The sequence below is a fragment of the Pyrus communis genome, chromosome 4 (assembly GCF_963583255.1).
Source record: "Pyrus communis chromosome 4, drPyrComm1.1, whole genome shotgun sequence".
Lineage (NCBI taxonomy): Eukaryota > Viridiplantae > Streptophyta > Magnoliopsida > Rosales > Rosaceae > Pyrus > Pyrus communis.
The window spans coordinates 22092389-22115507 of NC_084806.1; the positions used below are offsets into that span (position 1 = coordinate 22092389).

At 38.6% G+C, this 23119-nt stretch overlaps 1 protein-coding gene across 1 annotated transcript in view; it reads left to right on the forward strand.

Annotated features, from left to right (window-relative positions):
* The first annotated feature begins 14855 nt into the window (after nt 1-14855).
* LOC137732838 (uncharacterized) overlaps nt 14856-23119 on the forward strand; it is a 31535-nt gene continuing 23271 nt past the window's right edge. Inside the window, exons 1-3 of the mRNA XM_068472098.1 lie at nt 14856-15299; nt 16923-17106; nt 18564-18766. Coding sequence (XP_068328199.1) covers nt 14856-15299; nt 16923-17106; nt 18564-18766 — 831 coding nt within the window. The remainder of the gene's footprint in view (nt 15300-16922; nt 17107-18563; nt 18767-23119) is intronic.

Here is a 23119-nt window from a genome sequence, read left to right on the forward strand (position 1 = left end):
TTACTTCCCATACTTCGTATATGTTGTAAGTTTTAACCCCGTTGAGCCTTGTTTAGCCTTTATTCTTTGTTTACCCACATTTTCCTCACCTAGCCTAGTTTAGGACAATCCCCACCCTTGTTCTTAAAAGATAGTGAGCATGACTTAATTGAATTCCTTTTGAGTTACATTATGAAAGAAAATAAGTGTGGGGGAGAGAATGTTTAAGTGTTTATGTTTTGAGATTCAAAAGAAAAGAAAAAGAAAAGAAAAAAAAAAGAGAGAGAAAAGAAAGAAAGAAAGAAAAAAGAGCTTGAAAAAAAAAAAATGAAAAAAAAAAGTGAATTCTAAGTTGATTCAAATGCTTTGCTCACTATTTCTTTAAAGACCTTTATTTTCCATATCCCTTCTTTGTTATCCACATACCCCAAGCCCCGTTACAACCCTTGACTTCTATCTTGAGTGTTGTGTATTTCAATTTGTGGAGTTTGAACTTGGTATGAGCATATGGTATCACTGGTTCTCGCGTCTAAGTAGTAGCATTCCATTCATGAGATCATATCTAAACATGCTTATTAACTCCAGAAATTGCTTCCTTTGAAATACATATATGTGAGTGTTCGTTTTTATGATTACATCAATCTTCTCACATATAACTAGTTTAGGGTGTGTAGTCAGAAAATCTGTGTGAAAAACGAGAGCATATCTTGTAAGGATTTGAGCAAATTCTCTAAGGCATGTTACTACATTCAAAACATGGTTTTAAATGCTTAATTGTGAAATAGTATGTGGTGACTATGATTAAGAATGTATTCAAGTGTGAAGATGACTAAAATCTATGGGAATAATGATTTTTAACTTGTCTTGTGCATTGGAAATCCGTGAGACGATTGTTGGAAGGTGTAGGTTGTGTTTTGTTCGTTTTGTCTAGTTGCGTGTTCTTTTGTTTTGTTTTTCTTTCTGTTTTGCTCGAGGACTAGCAAAAGATAAGTGTGGGGGTATTTGATAGGAGCATATTCATGCGACTTAAATGGCTTGTTCTCGTGCATTTACGTTATGTTTCTCTAGTTATTTTAGTCCTTTATGCTTCTTTTGTGTGTTTTCAGGATCATAAGATGTGTTTGTCGAAAGGATGCATTTTGGAGTAGTTTGGGGCATTAAATGGATTGCATATGCTTAACGCCAAGTAGATGGACGAAATTGAAGACCAAATTATCATCACCACCTATCATACAATTATACACTTATCATCACCACATATCATTCATTTATCACTTAACATATCATTCATTTATCACTTATCACTTCCACTCACTTTTCACTTATCATATCATTCACTTATCACTCACCACATATCATTCATTTATCACTTAACATATCATACACTTATCACTTATCACTCATAATCATCTACACATTTCAACCATTTAAACACATGTACTCCACCTACTTCACCTACAACATCCACCTACTTCACCTACAACCTCCACTTACTTCACCAACCTCACACACTTACTTCACCTACAAATGACATAGCCATATGTTCCCTCCACTACTCCTATAAATACCCTTGCATTCATTCATTCAAAAAAACATCTCATTTCATACACAACACACCATTTTTCCATTTCCCTTGTAATCCAAACACCATTTTTCCATTTCCCTATTAATCCAAACACCACTCCCCAAACCATTCACACCATCAAACTATCCTTAGACCTTGTGCTACAACAACGAGGAAGAGAAGAGTGCCTAAATGTTCATACAATTCAAGTTTGAGTTGTTGGAATGTTTAGGTGTTTCTTTGATTTCAATGTTTAAATTCAATTCTCTTTGTTTGTACGTATGAGGAATGGAAGAGAAGAGTGCCTAAACGTTCATACAATTCAAGTTTGAGTTGTTGGAATGTTTAGGTATTTCTTTGATTTCAAAGTTATAATAAACTAAACCCCCTTTAGCTAGGGGGTGATTCGAAATATATGTTTATGCTTGCATTTTGATTTGATTAATTCTAATTGCGTTTCATAAGTTGTGGTTCAATTTGTTTAACCGTTTGATTGATAACTTATTTATGAATGTTTATTAAGAATGCGCGCTTAATTTTCATGCATCAATATGACGCTAGAATATAAGTGAGTTTCACCTAATAGTTACGAACTTATATTCACAAGTAGTGGAGGTTGCTTATAAACAATCGCGTTAAATAAATTCTTGGCATAAGTTTCATGCGTAGTCCATAGTAACGAATGCCTCGTCAACACTTAAAGTTTTCATGATGCTTAATGATCTTTGATTGTATCTTTATTGTGCTTTTCACGTAAAGGACTTTTGGAGAATGTTGTGAATTGCGTTGCGCTAACCCATCCAATTCATTAACTTAAGGAAAACACGGTTAATTTAAGCGGACCTAATTGACCCGGGGCGTTGAGAATTAATGATTTGTTGAAATGCAATTGGAAATCGTTTTATTATGCAAGTATAACATATGTGGAGATGAACCCCGTAGCTAACTTTCCATCCATTTGTTCTTTCTTTTCTTGTTTCTGTTTTCATGTTTAATTTAACTTGTTATTCAATTATGTTAAACATGTGAAACTAATTTCTTTTTAGTTAGAGGCGAATTTGAAGCCATGGACATATGTTGGTTATGATTTGATTTACTCCAGTTATGAATTCATGAACTTTAGATGTGGGTTACTTTTCTGTTTTGATTAAGAACTTGTTTATGTATGTGGGTTGAGGGTCGACACTTAATTTGCATGCCTAAGACTTGATGCTAGGATATAAGGGAATTTCACCTAATCGTTATGAACTTATATTCATGAGTAGTAAAAATCGCTAGTCACGATTGTGTTTAGTAAACCCTAAGCTGGATTAACATGCGTATTCCATAGTTATGAATGCCTAGTCAATGTTTATGATTTCCGTTGAACTTAATGATCTTTGTTGAATGTCTCTATCATGCGTATTCCATGTGAGAGACTTTGATTAGGAATAATTTGGTTGTAATGCGTATCCCATTCAATCCAATGAATCTAGGGAAATCTGAAGGTTAATTTAAGCGGACCTAATTAACTTGGAGCATTGTCATTCATCGTTTGTTGAAGTCATAACTGGGAGTCAAATTATATGCTTATGTTCATGTGTGGATAAGGAACCCTCTAACTAGTTTTTCTTCATTCTATTCCATCAATTTCGTTTGTACAATCTGTTTTGTTTTCAAGTTTCTATTTTAGTTTAATTTCGTCCAAAACCAATCCCCCATTTATTTTAAAGTGTTAGATTAGTTAGAAATACATTTATTTTGTGTTTTTACGTTTTTTTTTTTAGTCAAATTCAAGTGATTAACAATCCCTCCTAATCCCCGGTCCAGAACGATCCCTACTTATACATATACTACAATTTGACGAAAAGAGGGTTTAATTTGTGTGCGTATAAATCTCGCATCAAGCCTTCACAGAGGATGTTTACGTGAAGCCCCACTACGAGGCGTCGAAGCAGAAGGCATAGGAGCAGAAGGCATAGAAGCAGGAGGCATAGAAGCGGAAGGCATCGGAGCGGAAGGCATCGGAGCTAGAGCATTCCAGGCCTCAATACTTGGCCAAGCGCTGGATGACCCAGGAAAAAGGTGCCTCTGGAGATAAGACGCAAGCCTTTGACGGTCACTGTGAATTCGACCCTCAGATTCTTGCAGCTCATCAAGCTTCCTCTTCATCCCCGACGAATAGTTATTTGCAAGCACATGCAAACTTCTATTCTCGTACTTAAGCTGCTGGATCTCTTGCTTAAGTCTTTCCACCTCTGCCATCAACGATTCCACTTGGCGGGACCGAGCAAGCAGGCGTTGGCCCATGTTGGACACAGAACTCGCACACTGAACACTAAGTGCGAGGGACTCTTGAACGGCCAACTCATCGGACCGTCCTGACAGCAGCCTACTATCTTTTGGAGTGAGGAGGTTTTTAGCTACTATTGTAGCAGTTGTGGCGTCCTGCATCACAGAGTCTTCACCTGAAAGAGGACCGTTAGAAGATAAAAAAGAAGGGCGCCATCCATTACCTTGACGGGGCGCAACCGGATTGCTGCTGAGACTCAAATCTAAGCTAAGGTTCGATGAGTTTGCCATTTTTTTCAAAAGTGTTCAAAGAGAAGGGGTGGATGGAGTTAAAATTTCACAAAGGGCCGGAGTCGAGTTTCAGGAATGGGAAATCTTCAGAGTGTGTATGTTGGCAGTGATCGAAAGCTCTATAAAAAGCCAAGGCGACGCGTCCACCGATTCAAAGAGCCGGATTTTCCGGCGTAATTTAGGCGACGCTCCCTCGGCTTTTCAGAAGACGTGTTCAACTTTGTCAAAAGATTTCTTCTTTTCAGAAAACACGTGGAGGCCATCATCGTAACTACACATCTTTAGCCGACAAGCGCAAAGTTCGGCGACGCTTTCTCTGCTTTTCAGAAAACGCGTGCAGCTTTGTCAAAAGGAGCCGCATCTGCACTACCACGTGTCGTTCAAAGAGAAGGGGCGTCGTTCAGAAATCGAAAGGGCGCCTGCTGATGCGGGAATTATACGCACACAAATTAAACCCTCTTTTCGTCAAATTGTAGTATATGTATAAGTAGGGATCGTTCTGGACCGGGGATTAGGAGGGATTGTTAATCACTTGGATTTGACTCAAAAAAACGTAAAAACACAAAATAAATGTATTTCTAACTAATCTAACACTTTAAAATAAATGGGGGATTGGTTTTGGACGAAATTAAACTAAAATAGAAACTTGGAAACAAAACAGATTGTACAAACGAAATTGATGGAATAGAATGAAGAAAAACTAGTTAGAGGGTTCCTTATCCACACATGAACATAAGCATATAATTTGACTCCCAGTTATGACTTCAACAAACGATGAATGACAATGCTCCAAGTTAATTAGGTCCGCTTAAATTAACCTTCAGATTTCCCTAGATTCATTGGATTGAATGGGATACGCATTACAACCAAATTATTCCTAATCAAAGTCTCTCACATGGAATACGCATGATAGAGACATTCAACAAAGATCATTAAGTTCAACGGAAATCATAAACATTGACTAGGCATTCATAACTATGGAATACGCATGTTAATCCAGCCTAGGGTTTACTAAACACAATCGTGACTAGCGATTTTTACTACTCATGAATATAAGTTCATAACGATTAGGTGAAATTCCCTTATATCCTAGCATCAAATCTTAGGCATGCAAATTAAGTGTCGACCCTCAACCCACATACATAAACAAGTTCTTAATCAAAACAGAAAAGTAACCCACATCTAAAGTTCATGAATTCATAACTGGAGTAAATCAAATCATAACCAACATATGTCCATGGCTTCAAATTCGCCTCTAACTAAAAAGAAATTAGTTTCACATGTTTAACATAATTGAATAACAAGTTAAATTAAACATGAAAACAGAAACAAGAAAAGAAAGAACAAATGGATGGAAAGTTAGCTACGGGGTTCATCTCCACACATGTTACACTTGCATAATAAAACGATTTCCAATTGCATTTCAACAAATCATTAATTCTCAACGCCCCGGGTCAATTAGGTCCGCTTAAATTAACCGTCAAGTTTTCCTTAAGTTAATGAATTGGATGGGTTAGCGCAACGCAATTCACAACATTCTCCAAAAGTCCTTTACGTGAAAAGCACAATAAAGATACAATCAAAGATCATTAAGCATCATGAAAACTTTAAGTGTTGACGAGGCATTCGTTACTATGGACTACGCATGAAACTTATGCCAAGAATTTATTTAACGCGATTGTTTATAAGCAACCTCCACTACTTGTGAATATAAGTTCGTAACTATTAGGTGAAACTCACTTATATTCTAGCGTCATATTGATGCATGAAAATTAAGCGCGCATTCTTAATAAACATTCATAAATAAGTTATCAATCAAACGGTTAAACAAATTGAACCACAACTTATGAAACGCAATTAGAATTAATCAAATCAAAATGCAAGCATAAACATATATTTCGAATCACCCCCTAGCTAAAGGGGGTTTAGTTTATTATAACTTTGAAATCAAAGAAATACCTAAACATTCCAACAACTCAAACTTGAATTGTATGAACGTTTAGGCACTCTTCTCTTCCATTCCTCATACGTACAAACAAAGAGAATTGAATTTAAACATTGAAATCAAAGAAACACCTAAACATTCCAACAACTCAAACTTGAATTGTATGAACGTTTAGGCACTCTTCTCTTCCTCGTTGTTGTAACACAAGGTCTAAGGATAGTTTGATGGTGTGAATGGTTTGGGGAGTGGTGTTTGGATTAATAGGGAAATGGAAAAATGGTGTTTGGATTACAAGGGAACTCACGGCAAAGAGAAGGAATGGAAGTGTTTGTGGTGTGTTGTGTATGAAATGAGATGTCCATGAATGAATGAATGCAAGGGTATTTATAGGAGTAGTGGAGGGAACATATGGCTATGTCATTTGTAGGTGAAGTAGGTGGATGTTGTAGGTGATTATGAGTGATAAGTGATAAGTGTATGATATGTTAAGTGATAAGTGAATGATTATGATAAGTGATAAATGAATGTATGATATGATAAGTGGTGAATGATATGTGGTGAATGATAAGTGGTAGTGTTTAAGTATTTAAAATAGGGAACAAAGCCCTTCCTTGCATGGCAAGGAAGGGAGACACAAGGAAACACACGACATGTCCTAAGGTTGCTAGGAATGTTGTTTTTGTGTTCTAAAATGCGTAGGAGTTTTCAATGATGCTCAAACATGAGGTCTTTTTAGGATTTAACTTTCCTACTTCAAGTCTTCAATTTCGTCCAACCTTTTGGCTCCAAGCATATGATATCCATTCCAATCTCTAATTTGCTCCAAAAGGCTCCAAAAGGCATCCTTTTGCATACTTTTCCCTTAGAACCTGAAAACACACAAAAGAAGCATAAAGAACTAAAATAATTAAAGAAACATAACGTAAATGTACGAGAACAAGCCATTTAAGTCGCATAAATATGCTCCTATCAAATACCCCCACACTTAGCTTTTGCTAGTCCTCGAGCAAAACAGAAAAACAAAACAAAAAGAACAAAACACAACCTACACCTTCCAACAATCGTATCAGGGACTTCCAATGCACATGACAAGTTAAAAATCATTATTCTCACAGATTTGAGCCATCTTTACACTTAAGTACATTCTTAATCATAGTCACCACATACTAGTTCACAATTAAGCAATTAAAACACATTTCAAATGTAGTAACATGCCTTTAGAGAATTCCCTCAATTTCTTACTAGATGTACTCTCGTTTTTCACACAGATTTTCTGACTACACACCCTACACTAGGTATATGTGAGAAGATTGATGTAAACATGTAGACGAACACTCACATATGTTATAATAAGGAAAGCATTTTCTGGAGTTAACAAGCATGTTTAGATATGATCTCATGAATGGAATGCTACTACTTAGACGCGAGAACCAGTGACACCATAAGCTCATACCAAGTTCAAACTCCACAATTGAAATACATAACACTCAATATAGAAGTCAAAGGGTAGTAACGGGGCTAGGGTATTGGCTAACAATGAAAGGTGAAGGATAAACAAACATTCTTAAAGCAATAGTGAGCAAAGTATTGAATTAGGCACTTAGAATTCCCTTAAGAACGCAGAAGTCAACTTTGAACACCCAAGGGAAAATCACACAAAACTTAGGGCCATATTCAACTTTTTGGACCCTTTCTTCAACCATCAACGCTCGTGAGTTCATTCTTACTTATTTTCACTCCTTTTTTTTTTTTTTTTTTTTTTTCTTTTCTTCTTCTTTTTCTTTTGAATCTCAAAACATACATATAAACGTAAGAACAAACTTTTACTCCCCCACACTCATTTTCTTGCATAATGTAACTCAAAAGGAATTCATTTAAGTCATGCTCACTAAACTTTAAGAACAAGGGTATAGGAAAGTCCTACTCTAAGATAGGTAAGGGGTGATGTGGGTAAACAAGGAATAAAGGCAAAACGAGGCTCAACGGGGTTAAAACTTACAACATATACGAAGTATGGGAAGTAAGGCTATTTGGCTATGGTGGTGGTCACTACACAACTTCTTCTTGAATATGTGTTATGTAAATCAATAACCTGCTTTGAATGAAATGGGCATGAGTTCTAGCATTTGGAACTATATGATGAAACGCCTTCTAAGTAGTAACCAAGCAAAGAATAATGAGATCATGCAACGACTTTAGAAAACAAGAAATCACAGATTATACTCTCCAAAGAACGTTATAGGCTCAAGTCTCTCAGGGTTGTAGCGTTTGTTTGAGTTCCTTCCTTCAAGCATGTTACAAAAACGAATTTTTTTCTTTTATGATTGCATGTGAAGTCATACATTATAACCATAACCAAGCATATACCAAGAGTAAATCAAACTTTTCTCTATGTTTATAACTCTTTCTAACCGTCATGCAATTATAAACCAAATCCTTATCATTGTGTTGGAAGGTACCCTAAGACACAAACACACAAAAACGACTCTTAAAACAACTCTTTTTGGGTTTTTCAAAACAATTTTTCAAATTTTTATGGGATTTTCGAATTATAAAACAAAACACACTAAAACACTCTAAAACAACTTAAAAACACCTTAAAACAGCAAGGAACAACATTTGAAGTTATGGGTGATAAAATCCTACGAATTTGCATCAAAACACTTTAGTTACCCCCTCACACTTAAATCAAACATTGTCCTCAATGTTTTAAGCATTGATTCACACAAAACATAAGTAAACACACAAATAGCAACTAAACATATTAAACATGGCAGAATGTAATTAACAAAGAGAAGAGTTTAGGGACGCAAATCTGGTTATGGAGTGTAAATTCCCTCTTCTCCTTGGTGATTGCATTGAGGCTTTGATCTTTGTGATTCCACAGGCTTACTCTTGAACTAGTTTCTGCCCATCGTTGATTTTCCTTTGTGCTACTTCTTGAACTGGGCAGCAGGATGGTTCTTTTGGTTTCCCCCGAAGGTCTGAGCTTCCTCCTGTTATCTGTTTCTTTGTTCAATCTTTGCAGGAGTGGTCCCTTCTCTGGAAGTGTAACAACCGTTGAAGATGACTACTCGAGAGCAACGCTAGGTAAGCAATCAGGAATAGATTCCAGGCAGTTGGCTCCAGATCGGTAGACTGACTCCAAGTGCCGGCTGATTGCTTCTTTTACTTTGCCATGCAAGTAAGAACAAGGACAAAGAAAAAGACAGGGAAAGAGCATGATATGAGATATTTTTGCTTTTGACCTTGATGATATGAGATACCTTTGCTTTGAAGAAGCGGTGAATGAATCAGCACATGCTTCAATCCGCCGTTTCCTCCTGGGTCATATGTACTCCAGGCATCTGGTATCATCTTTGGGGAAGAAGAAAGAATTGAGTATTTCGAAAGGCTTTGCTGGGAGTGCGCCCTCAGAGGTGAGAGAGAGTTGGGCATTTTCTTCAGGTTTGCCCTGCCATAAAAGACGAAGGTCGACATATATAGAGATAATATCAAGTGGTGGTACCTTTTACCCTTGTCGACAAACGTTTTGATCCCACAAATCCGGCTTTTTGAAATAGTGGCGCCTCTTCGATCTTTGAATACGCCTCTTCGATTTCTGAGCAGGTGCCCCTTCGATTTCTGAACGACGCCCCTTCGCTTTCTGAACGACACGTGGTAGTGCAGATGCGGCTCCTTTTGACAAAGCTGCACACGTCTTCTGAAAAGCAGAGAAAGCGTCGCCGAACTTTGCGCTTGTCGGCTAAAGATGTGTAGTTGTGATGACGGCCTCTGATAGGAGCATATTTATGCGACTTAAATGGCTTGTTCTCATACATTTACGTTATGTTTCTTTAGTTATTTTAGTACTTTAAGCTATTTTCGTGTGTTTGTAGGTCCAAAGGGCTAAAGGAGCAAAAAGATGCATTTTGGAGACTTTTGGAGCACTTTTGGGCTAAGGACGGATAGCTTATGCTTGAAGCCAAAGTGTTGGACGAAATTGAAGACCTAATTGGAGCCAAAGTGTTGGAACCTTGTTCTCTTTAGTTTTAGGACATTTAAACCTTTCCTAATCCCAATCATGCCATGCATAACACACATCCATTCTAACACATTGTCATTGCACATGCATTTCCTTCATTAGTTAAACCACATATCATATCACTTAATCACTTATCACTTATCATCACCACTTAACCACTTATCATATCATAACCACATATCATATCACTTATCACTTAACATATCATCCACCTACTTCACCTACAACATCCACCTACTTCACCTACAACATCCACCTACTTCACCTACAACATCCACCTACTTCACCTACAACCTCCACTTACTTCACCAACCTCACACACTTACTTCACCTACAAATGACATAGCCATATGTTCCCTCCACTACTCCTATAAATACCCTTGCATTCATTCATTCATGGACATCTCCATTTCTCACACCACAACTAACACAAACACTTCCCCTTAGAATCCAAAACCGTGAGTCCCCCTTCCACTTCTCCTCCATTGCTCCCCATTCCACCACTTCTCATCCATTTCCATAATCCCCCAAACCTCACCTTAGACCTTGTGCTACAACAACGAGGAAGAGAAGAGGACCTAAACGTTCATACAATTCAAGTTTGAGTTGTTGGAATGTTTAGGTGATTCTTTGATTTCAATGTTTCATTTTAATTCTCTTTCTGTTGTACGTATGAGGAATGGAAGAGAAGAGTGCCTAAACGTTCATACAATTCAAGTTTGAGTTGTTGGAATGTTTAGGTGTTTCTTTGATTTCAAAGTTATGAGGAACTAAACCCCCTTTAGCTAGGGGGTGATTCGAAACTATGTTTATATTTGCAATATGAATTGATTAACTTTCGTTGGAATTTCATAAGTTGTGGATTCAATTTGTTTAACCGTTTGATTGATAACTTATTTATGAATGTTTATTAAGAATGCGCGCTTAATTTTCATGCATGAATATGACGCTAGAATATAAGTGAATTTCACCTAATCGTTATGAGCTTATATTCACAAGTAGTGGAGGTTGCTTATAAACAATCGCGTTAAATGAATTCTTGGCATTAGTTTCATGCTCATCATAGTAACGAATGCCTCGTCAACACTTATAGTTTTCATGATGCTTAATGATCTTTGATTGTATCTTTATTGTGCTTTTCACGTAAAGGACTTTTGGAGAATGTGGTGAATTGCGTTGCGCTAACCCATCCAATTCATTAACTTAAGGAGAACTTGACGGTTAATTTAAGCGGACCTAATTAACCCGGGGCGTTGAGTTTCATAATTTATCGAAAGACCAACTGAGAATCAATCTTGTATGCAAGTGTAACATGTATGGAGATGAACCCCTTAGCTAGCATTCATCCATAAATTTCATATTTACATTCTGTCTAGTTTATTAACTTGTTTCGTTATTTCAAATTTCGTAAAACCTCAATCCCCCTTTTGCTTTAATGTTCATTTTAGTTAGAATTCAATTTAGTTTGTGTTTTTAAAGCATTTTGAGTTTTTGGTTTGTCTTAGTGTTTTAAACTTTAATTTTGTATTCTTTGAGTCTAGTTTAGTGTTTTAAACTGTGTTTTTAAGTTTTTGAGTCAGTTTCCAAGAGATTTGCAATCCCTCCTAATCCCCGGTCCAGAACGATCCCTACTTATACTTATACTACAATTGTCAAAAAGAGGGTTTAATTTGTGCGCGTATAAATCCAGCATCAAATTTTGGCGCCGTTTTCGGGGATTAGAAAATTTGCTAATCCCTTGGATTGTTTGTTTCTGTATTGTCTTTTAGATTTAGTTTTTTTTTATTTGTGTTTTGTTTGTTAAGAACAAGATGGCACTTGATAATGCTTCTCTTTTGTCACAACTCATGGAAAGGTCCCAAATGCAAAGAGTTGATATATTTAATCTTCAATCAAGGAATAACGTGTTTTCCAATACTTACAATTCGGATTGGAGTGATCATTCAAACTCTATGTGGTGGGAACCTCAAAATGCTCAACAAGGAGGATATTGGCAGCCACCACAACCTCATATTCAATATGCCCAACCAAACTCAAGTTCGTCAATAGATTATAATCAAAAGCTTAATGAATTAATTTGTTTGGTGCAGGGCTCACAAATTCAAGACAATGAGGCTCAACAAGAAGGATATTGGCAGCCATATGAGGAGTTCTATTCAACGCCTATGCAGCCACCACAAAGGTTGGACCACTTGGATAAGCAAATTGGGCAGATCGCGGAGTTCGTAGGACAGTTTCGAGACCAAGGCGAACTCCCTAGTTCAACCATTGCAAATCCGAAGGGAGAATTTGAAACTGCCAAGGAAATCATGTTGAGAAGTGACAAGGAGGTTGGAACGGACCCTCTGATAGGAGCATATTTATGCGCCTTAGTTAGCTAGTTCTTATGCATTTTTGTTATGTTTTCTTAGTTAAAGTAGTCTTTTAAGCTACTTTTATGTGTTTTCAGGTTTAAAGGACATATTACATGAAATAATGCAATTTGGAGCTTTTGGAGCAAAACTGAGCTGGAATGTGGTGTATGCAAATGGAGCACGAGGAATGGACGAGGTTGAAGGTCGAAGGAGCTTAAGAAATGAAGAAATGAAAGTGAAGAGCAAAGAAGTCAGAATTGGCAACCAAAGTTTCTAATTTTGGAAGTTTCTATTCTTGGAGGTTTCCATTGTCGTGAGTTTCTATTCTTGGCTTTGGGCTTTTAGATGACCTAAACCCTAACTCCTTGTGGACCCTAAGCCCATGCCCCACCTAAACCCTAATCCTAGCCCACTTAATCAGCCGCACCCTAGGGCCTAATCATTTAATTTCTGCCAAGTTAAACCCTAATCCATCTACCCTAAGCCCATGCCGCACCTAATGTTCTAGAAACCCTATTTTCTGGTGGATTTCCAACCCTTGCCGCACCCAAACCCTAGCCCATTTGTCTAACCTGATTTCTTTAGGGTTTGGCTGCCTATATATATATGTTTTACCACCTTGCCGCAAGGAGAACCCTGAACACAACTCAGAAATTCGTCAAAATATATTCAGCCCCCTTGCCGCAGCCTTCCACCACCAATCTGCCATATTTTCACACTTTGCCGCAACCCCCATGTCCCCTAAACACTACCATATCATTCCTTACCCACTCATCCATCTAAATAACCCCTAGAACCTGTCCTAGTTCTTGTGCCGCAGACAAGAGGAGGAGAAAAAGCTAGGGACGTTCATGCCATTCTATTGAGGATTGTTGGAACGTTTTAGGTGTTGTCTTTCTGTTGAATCCCATGTTTAATTTTGATATTCTTTGTGTTGTGAGTATGAGGAACTAAACCCCCTTGGTTAGGGGGGAATTCGAAACCATGTACATGCTTGCAATATGATTTGATTACATTCAGTTGTTATTTCATAAGTTGTGGATTCAATTCGTTCATCTATTTGATTGATAACTTATTTGTGTATGTTGATTGAGAGTGCACGCTTAGTTTTCATGCATGAATATGATGCTAGATTATGAGGGAGTTTCACCTAATAGTTACAATCTTATAATCACAAGTAGTGAAGGTCGCTTGAAAACGATCGCGTTGAATGAATTCTTAGCATAAGTTTCATGCAATTCATAGTAACGAATGCTTTGTCAATGCTTATGTTTTTCATAGAACTTAATGATTCTTGCTTGTATCTCTATTATGCAATTCATGTAGGGAACTTGTAGGGAATGTTTTAGGTTGTTGTATGCAATCATCCAACTTAATAACTTGTGGAAAAACTGAGGGTTAATTAGTGCAATTCACGGTTAATCTGGGGTGTTGAGTATTTATAATTTATTGGAAGAACAACTGAAAATCGTTTTGTTTGCAAGTGTGACATGTGTGGAGAAGAACCTCCTAACTAGCCTTTTATCCAACCTTTTTATCCAAAAACATTCTACAATCTGTTTAGTTTAAAGTTTCTGTTTTATGTTGAATTTTCGTCCAAAACAAATCCCCCTTTAATTTGAAGTCTTAGATTAGTTAGAAAGTGTTTTGATTTGTGTTTCTAAGTATTTAGATTCAAGTTTTCACCCAATTTCGTCCAAATTAGTGTAGGTGCTCAAAACTGCCCAGAAAGTGGTTTTTAGGCAGTTTTGAGTCTTCTAGTTGCTGTTTTGGGTTTTAGGTTTGTTTAAGTGTTTTAACTTTTAGTTTTGCATTCTTTGATTCGAGTTTAGTGTTTTAAACTTTGTTTTTGAGTTTTTAAGTCAGTTACCAAGTGTTTAGCAATCCCTCCTAATCCCCGGTCTAGAACGATCCCTACTTGCATCTTTACTACAATTGTCACAAGAGGGTTTTAATTTGTGTGCTTAATTATTTCGCATCAAATTTTTGGCGCCGTTGCCGGGGATTAGCAACTTTGCTAATCCCTTGGATTGTTATTTTCGTTTTTCTTATTAGATCAGATTCTTATGTTATTTTGTTTCTTGTTTTAGGTACTTGTTTATGACTCGGAGTTCTAATCCGGTTCACGAACATATTTTAGACTTTGACGACGATATGAGGAAGAACCCGGAACCTAGTGAATCAAGTGCAAGTTCCGAGTCCGTCTCTGAATTTGAAGAAGAGGAGGAGGAAGCCACGGCAGGGATATTTGAAGAAGTCCAAGGCATGGCGGTGGACAACCGTACACTCAAGGAGCTTGCAACTTCGGGATTGGGTAATGCCGCACCCTTGTGCATTCAATACCCCACGGCTGCCCAAGGTAAGACGGATGAGTTTGAATTAAAGTCAAGTTTGCTTCATCATATTCCTAAATACCATGGCTTGTCCATGGAAGATCCTAACAAACATTTGAAAGAATTTGAAGTAGTTTGCTCTAGTATGACTCCCGTCACTGTTGGCGGAAATATCTTGAAGATGAAGGCTTTTCCATTCTCTTTGATGGATAAAGCCAAAGATTGGTTATATGAGTTAGCTCCCGGCACTGTCACTTCTTGGGAGAGTATGAAGAGAGCATATTTGGAGAAGTTCTTTCCAACTTCTCGCATCATCCTCCTACGCAAAAAGATAAGCGGAATCCAGCAAGAAGAAGGTGAGTCTTTTCCTACGTATTATGAACGATTTAAATCACTTGTTGCTTCTTGTCCACAGCATCAGATGAAGGAGGAGTTGCTTTTGCAATATTTCTACGAGGGTCTCCTACCTCTAGAACGTCAAATGCTTGATGCTTCGGCGGGGGGAGCATTGGTGGACAAGACGCCCAGGGATGCCAAGGTCTTGATCGCTAACCGAGCATTGAACGCTCAACAATACGAAGGCGTTGGACAGAGGAGTACCCCACGGCAACACCAAGTCAATGAGGTAAGTGCCATAACCGAACTTCAAAATCAAATGGCTAACCTTACTACGTTGATTTCTCAGGTGGTGGAAGGTCCAAAAGTTAAAACCGTAGCTTCTTGTGGCGTATGCTCCATGCAAGGACACCCTACGGACAAGTGCCCACAATTAATCGAGAATGGAGGGTGGGAGACACTCAATGCCGTGGGATATGGCAACCAATACCAATCACGTGGTGATCCGTTCTCTAATACTTACAATCCCGGTTGGCGTGATCATCCGAATTTCAAATGGCGAGACCCCCAACAAGGTCAACAACAAAGCGGATTTAGGCAACAACCCCCGGGTTTCTATCAAAAACCATTGGCACCACCACAAGCCCAAGCACAACCTGCCCAAAGCAATGTAGGTAATTCAAGTGATAATGATAAGATTTTTCAATTACTTACTACTTTGACGCAGGAAGTCCAAACTCAAAACAAAGAGAGGCAAATCCAAGACAAGAGGGTGGACAACTTGGAGAAGCAAGTGGGACAGATTGCCGAGTTTATGGGGCAATTTCGTGAGCAAGGAAGGTTGCCTAGCTCAACGGTGGTCAATCCGAAAGGTGGATTCGAATCTGCAAAAGCTATGCATTTGCGAAGTGGAAAGCAAGTCGGATCTGACCTCAAACCATCCAAATCACGTTCCAACGAGGAGGACGAGTTGAGAATTGAAGAGGAGGAGCAAAGGCCACTCACGGCCAAGGTGGAACCAAATGTGCCGCAAGTTCCAAGTGATCCTAAACCGTCCAATTCACCCCATAAAGGTAAAAACGTGTCAAGTTCAGTTCCTACTAATGCTTTTCCTTTGAATGTTCCTTTTCCTAGTAGATTTAAGCAAACAAAAAAAGAGGAAGCGGAAAAGGACATTCTCGAGACGTTTCGCAAAGTTCAAGTCAACATACCTTTGTTAGATGCAATCAAGCAAGTTCTGAGGTATGCTAAGTTCTTGAAGGAGTTGTGTACCACTAGGAAGAGGATGTCGACTATGGAAGTGGTAAAGGTAGGTGAAAATGTGTCCGCCATCTTGCAACGCTAACTACCTCCCAAATGCAAGGATCCAGGTAGCTTTACCATTCCTTGTGTCATTGGGAATACTAGATTTGAATCTGCCATGCTTGATTTAGGTGCTTCTATAAATGTTATGCCATATTCCATTTATGCATCTATAAACTTAGGAGCATTGAAAAATGATGAGGTAATAATACAATTGGCCGATAGATCTAACGCCTATCCAAAGGGAGTTTTGGAAGATGTTCTTGTGCAGGTTAATCATTTGGTCTTCCCGGCGGATTTCTATGTCCTCGAAATGGATGAATCGGACCATGCTCCTTTGCTGCCCATTCTACTTGGAAGGCCATTCATGAAGACGGCCCGGACGAAGATTGACGTGTATAGTGGAACTTTGTCCATGGAATTCGATGGGGAAGTTGTTAATTTTAATCTTTCTGATTCCATTAAATACCCTAGTGAGGACCATTCATGCTTTTCTATTGATATAATTGACTCTTTGGCGCAGGGATATCTCGACGATTTGAATGACGATGCGCTTGAAAAAGTCATTACACGAGGCATGGAACTCAAAACAAATGAGGAAGAGTGCATGCATGCCCACGGCATACAAGAGTCATCCCATGCCGTGCCCCCTAGTGAGGAATTACTTGAAGTTGTGGCTGCCCTTGAGTCCTCACCTAAGCTTGATGGTAAGTATATTAACCGTGAGTCCATTCCCATTTCGACTAACAAATTGCTTCCATCTATAGTTCAGGCACCTACCCTTGATCTCAAACCATTACCGGGTCATTTGAAGTACATTTTCTTGGGAGAAAAGGAGACATTACCGGCCATCATTTCTTCATCACTCACGGCACAAGAAGAGGAGAAACTAGTGCGTGTTTTGAAGGAATTCAAATCTGCCCTAGGTTGGACATTGGCCGATATCAAAGGTATTAGTCCCACCACATGCATGCATCATATATTTCTTGAGGAGGGGGCCAAACCAACTAGAGAGGCTCAACGCCGTCTTAACCCTCCGATGATGGAAGTTGTGAAGAAGGAGATAATCAAGCTGTTAGATTGTGGAGTTATCTATCCTATCTCGGATAGTAAGTGGGTTTCGCCTATCCAATGCGTGCCGAAGAAATCTGGAGTGACGGTTGTGGAGAACGCAGAGAATGAGCTAGTGCCCACTCGAGTCCAAACCGGTTGGCGCGTATGCACTGATTATAGGAAGATAAATGCCACCACGAGGAAGGACCACTTCCCATTGCCGTTCCTAGATCAAATGTTGGAAAGGTTAGCGGGTCATTCATTTTATTGTTTTCTTGATGGATATTCTGGTTATAATCAAATTGTTATTGCCCCGGATGATCAAGAAAAGACTACTTTTACATGCCCATTTGGTACATTTGCTTATCGTCGCATGCCATTTGGGTTATGTAACGCACCTGCTACATTTCAAAGATGCATGATGAGCATATTTTCAGATTATGTTGAGAAAATTATTGAGGTTTTTATGGATGATTTCAGTGTGTTTGGTAATTCATTTGATGGTTGTTTAAGTAATCTTAGTTTGATTTTGAACCGTTGTGTTGAAACAAATCTTGTGCTTAATTGGGAAAAATGTCACTTCATGGTTAAACAAGGTATTGTTTTAGGACATATTATTTCTGAAAAAGGCATTGAAGTAGATAAATCTAAGGTAGACCTTGTTCGTCACTTACCCGCTCCAACTTCGGTTAGAGAGGTTCGTTCGTTTCTTGGTCACGCAGGTTTTTATAGGCGGTTCATAAAGGATTTCTCGAAGATTGCACAGCCACTATGTCGATTGCTGCAAAAAGAGGTGGCGTTTGAGTTTGATGATGCATGTTCCACGGCATTCAAGCACCTCAAGGAGGCTCTCACGTCGGCTCCCATTATCACACCTCCAGATTGGAGCCTTCCATTCGAGTTGATGTGCGATGCTTCGGACTATGCGATTGGTGCTGTTTTGGGGCAGCGAAAGGACAAACAACCTCATGTTATTTATTATGCTTCTAGAACATTAAATGATGCTCAATTAAATTACTCAACAACTGAAAACTTGCTGTGGTATTTGCATTAGATAAGTTTCGGTCATATTTACTTGGGACTAAAGTTATTATTTTTACTGATCATGCAGCTCTCAAGTATTTGCTTACAAAAAAAGAGGCCAAGCCTAGACTAATTCGATGGCTATTGCTCCTACAAGAGTTTGACATTGAGATTCGGGATAAGAAGGGCGTGGAGAATGTGGTGGCTGACCACCTAAGCCGCATGGTGCATAATGAGGAGTCCCTACCCATTGCAGAGACATTCCCCGATGAACAATTGCTGTCCATAAAGGTTAGTACACCGTGGTATGCTGATATAGTTAATTTTTTGGTGTCAAAACGTATTCCAAGTGAGTTCAATAGGCACCAACGTGACAAACTTAGGCATGATGCACGGTTTTACGTGTGGGATGATCCATACTTATGGAAATTTTGTCCCGATCAGATTATACGTCGTTGTGTGCATTGATAGAAGCATATTTATGCGCCTTTGTTAGCTAGTTCTTATGCATTTATGTTGTGTTTTCTTACTTAATTTAGTGTTTAAAGTCATTTTCGTGTGTTTATAGGTTCATATGGCTAAGGATGCAAAAGGATGCCTTTCGGAGCCTTTTGGAGCAAATTAGAGATTGGAATGGATTGCATATGCTTAAAGCCAAGTAGATGGACGAAATTGAAGACCAAAGGAATGAAAATGAAGAACAAAGAGTTCACATTCATCACCAACACAACCATACATCCACACATTCTTTCTCCATCATTGCCGTGCAAAACACCATCATTACAGCCACATGCACATTCCACTTAATCACTTCAGATTTCCACCATCAACAAAGAACCATTCATTAATCATTTACACTTTAATCATTCAACCACATTCACACATCACCCATTCACCTTTGTGCCATGCTTCTACCTTTGTTCAAGCCCTTCCACATAACCTGCCTTCATTCATTCAGAAAAAGCATTCCTTGCCGTGGCTTACATGCACTTCCCACTACCTTTCATTTCAGCCAAATCACATGCATTCCCACATGCATTTCCACCCACATACACCCATAATCATTCAACACATGCATCCATAATCATCTCTCAAAACCGTGCATTTCATGTTCATTCCAACCTTTATTCCACATGCACTCCCTTTAAATAATCAACCCACATGCACCATTCTCTTTAAAGATGCTAAAATGTTTTGTGTAACATGCGATAAGTGTCAAAGAACAGGTAACATAGGGCCTAAGGACCAAATGCCGCAACAATCTCTCTCCTTTGTGGAAATTTTTGATGTTTGGGGTATTGATTTCATGGGCCCCTTCCCTCCATCTTTTGGTTTCACTTATATCTTGCTAGCTGTCGATTATGTTTCCAAATGGGTGGAAGCCAAAGCCACCCGTACTAACGATTCTAAGGTTGTTGCAGATTTTGTGAAATCTAATATTTTTGCTAGGTTTGGGATGCCACGAGTTTTAATTAGTGATGGGGGTTCTCACTTTCGTAACCGCACCATTGAAGCTTTGCTCAAGAAGTACAACGTTACTCATAAGGTTTCCAAACCTTATCACCCTCAAACCAATGGGCAAGCGGAGGTTTCAAATAGGGAGATCAAACAAGTCCTAGAGAAAACCGTGGGACCCTCAAGAAGAGATTGGAGTTTGCGCTTGGACGATGCATTGTGGGCCTATCGTACGGCTTACAAAACTCCCCTTGGCATGTCACCTTTTCGGCTTATATATGGTAAGCCATGTCATTTGCCCGTTGAGTTAGAGCACAAGGCACATTGGGCTGTGAAAACCTTCAATTTGGACATAGACGCTGCTGGAGTTCATAGGAAGCTCCAATTAGATGAACTTGAGGAGATTAGGAACGAGGCTTACGAGAATGCTCGCATCTACAAGGACAAGACGAAGGCTTATCATGATAAGATGCTTCGTACCAAAACGTTCTCCAAGGGGCAGAAAGTGTTGCTTTTTGATTCAAGACTTCGGTTATTCCCTGGTAAGTTACGTTCTAAATGGATTGGACCTCTTGTTGTTACTAATGTTTTTCCTCATGGTGCAGTCCAAGTCCAAAGCTTAAAAAGTGGCCACGAGTTCAAGGTGAACGGACATAGATTGAAGCCATACTATGAGAACTTTGTGGAGCATGTCGTGGAGGAGATCCCACTCCATGCCGTGGGCTCTTAAGGAGCATGAACGTGTCTTCGTCCGGCTGCAAGACGTTAAAGAAAGCGCTACTTGGGAGGCAACCCATGCAATTCAACAAAGGAAGCTCAAGGAATCACTCCAATTCCAGATTTGCGTTCCTAAACCCTTCACTTTGTTGTTTATTTCGAATCTGCCTATTTAGTTGTTTTACTTGCTGTTTGTGTGTTTCTTTGTGTTTTGTGTGATTTTATGCTTGAAACATTGAGGACAATGTTTGATTTAAGTGTGTGGGGGTAACTAAGTGTTTTTGATGCAAATTAATGGGATTTTATCACCCTTTACTTATAGACTTGTTCCTTGCTGTTTTTAAGCAGTTTTGGTGTGTTTTGAAGTAAAAATCCGAAAATCACATAAAAATTTGAAAAATTTGTTTTAAAAACCCAAAAAGAGTTGTTTTCAAAGTGTTCTTGTGTGAGAATTTGTGTGCCATAGGCACGGCATGAATGAAAAGAAAAAGAAAAAGAAAAAAAAAAGGCGTGAAAAGTATGAAAAAGAGTTGAAAAGTTGTGAAAAAGAATTCCAAAGTATTGTTTGTTGAAGTAAGGGTCCAAAACAATGAATTCGGCCCTAAGGAGTTGTCTAAGTCTTCCCCTTGTGTTTTAAAGTTAATTTCTGCAATCTAAATGAATTCTAAGTCTTAAGTACACTACTTTGCTTACTATTACTTGAAGAACGCTTGTTCTCCTTATCTTTTCTTTGTTAACCACTACCCCAAGCCCCGTTACAACCCTTGACTTCATTCTTGAGTGTTATGTGTTTCAATTTGTGGAGTTTGAATTTGGTATGAGCATATGGTCATTAGTTCTCGCATCTAAGTAGTAGCATTCCATTCATGAGATCATTTCTAAACATGCTTATTAACTCCATAAATTGCGTTCTTTGTTATACGTATATGTGAGCATTCGTTTTCATATTTACATCAATCTTCTCACATATAACTAGTATAGGGTGTGTAGTTAGAAAATCTGAGTGAAAATTGAGTGCATATCTTGTAAGGATTGAGCAAATTCTCTAAGGCATGTTACTACATTCAAAACATTCTTTTAATCGATTAATTGTGAACTAGTAAGTGGTGACTATGATTAAGTATGTTTTCAATTGTAAAGATGACTCAAATCTGTGGGGATGATGATTTTTAACTTGTCATGTACCATTGGAAATCCCTGAGGTGAACGTTGGAAGGTTTAGGTTATGTTTTGTTTCTTTGTTTTGCTCGAGGACTAGCAAAAGCTAAGTGTGGGGGAATTTGATAGAAGCATATTTATGCGCCTTTGTTAGCTAGTTCTTATGCATTTATGTTGTGTTTTCTTACTTAATTTAGTGTTTAAAGTCATTTTCGTGTGTTTATAGGTTCATATGGCTAAGGATGCAAAAGGATGCCTTTCGGAGCCTTTTGGAGCAAATTAGAGATTGGAATGGATTGCATATGCTTAAAGCCAAGTAGATGGACGAAATTGAAGACCAAAGGAATGAAAATGAAGAACAAAGAGTTCACATTCATCACCAACACAACCATACATCCACACATTCTTTCTCCATCATTGCCGTGCAAAACACCATCATTACAGCCACATGCACATTCCACTTAATCACTTCAGATTTCCACCATCAACAAAGAACCATTCATTAATCATTTACACTTTAATCATTCAACCACATTCACACATCACCCATTCACCTTTGTGCCATGCTTCTACCTTTGTTCAAGCCCTTCCACATAACCTGCCTTCATTCATTCAGAAAAAGCATTCCTTGCCGTGGCTTACATGCACTTCCCACTACCTTTCATTTCAGCCAAATCACATGCATTCCCACATGCATTTCCACCCACATACACCCATAATCATTCAACACATGCATCCATAATCATCTCTCAAAACCGTGCATTTCATGTTCATTCCAACCTTTATTCCACATGCACTCCCTTTAAATAATCAACCCACATGCACCATTCAAACATAAACCCATTCACCACCAGAAAACAACCATGCCGTGGGTTCCCATTCCAGATTTCCAACATTCCCTTTTATTTTCTGTCAAAACACATGCATTCCCACCCTTTAATCACATGCATTTCTGCCACATGCATCTCCCATCACCATTTCAGCTTTCCACCTAATTCCTAGTCATCATGTTCCCCCCATTTCACCTATAAATAAGCATGCATTGCAGCCACAAAACACACACTCTTCCATTTCAGAAAACCATCTCTCATACACATTCATTCACGCCAGAAATTCCTCCCCTCTCTCTAGCACTACCATACTTCACCATTCTTCATATTTTCTGCCCAAAAACACTCCTTACCTTCCCCTACATCCATCCCTACCCTAAACACATCCTTCTACATCATCCATAACCCCCAAAACTCACCAAAACCCCTTGTGCCGCAGCAACTAGAGGAGAAGAGGCCTAAACGTTCATACAATTCAAGATTG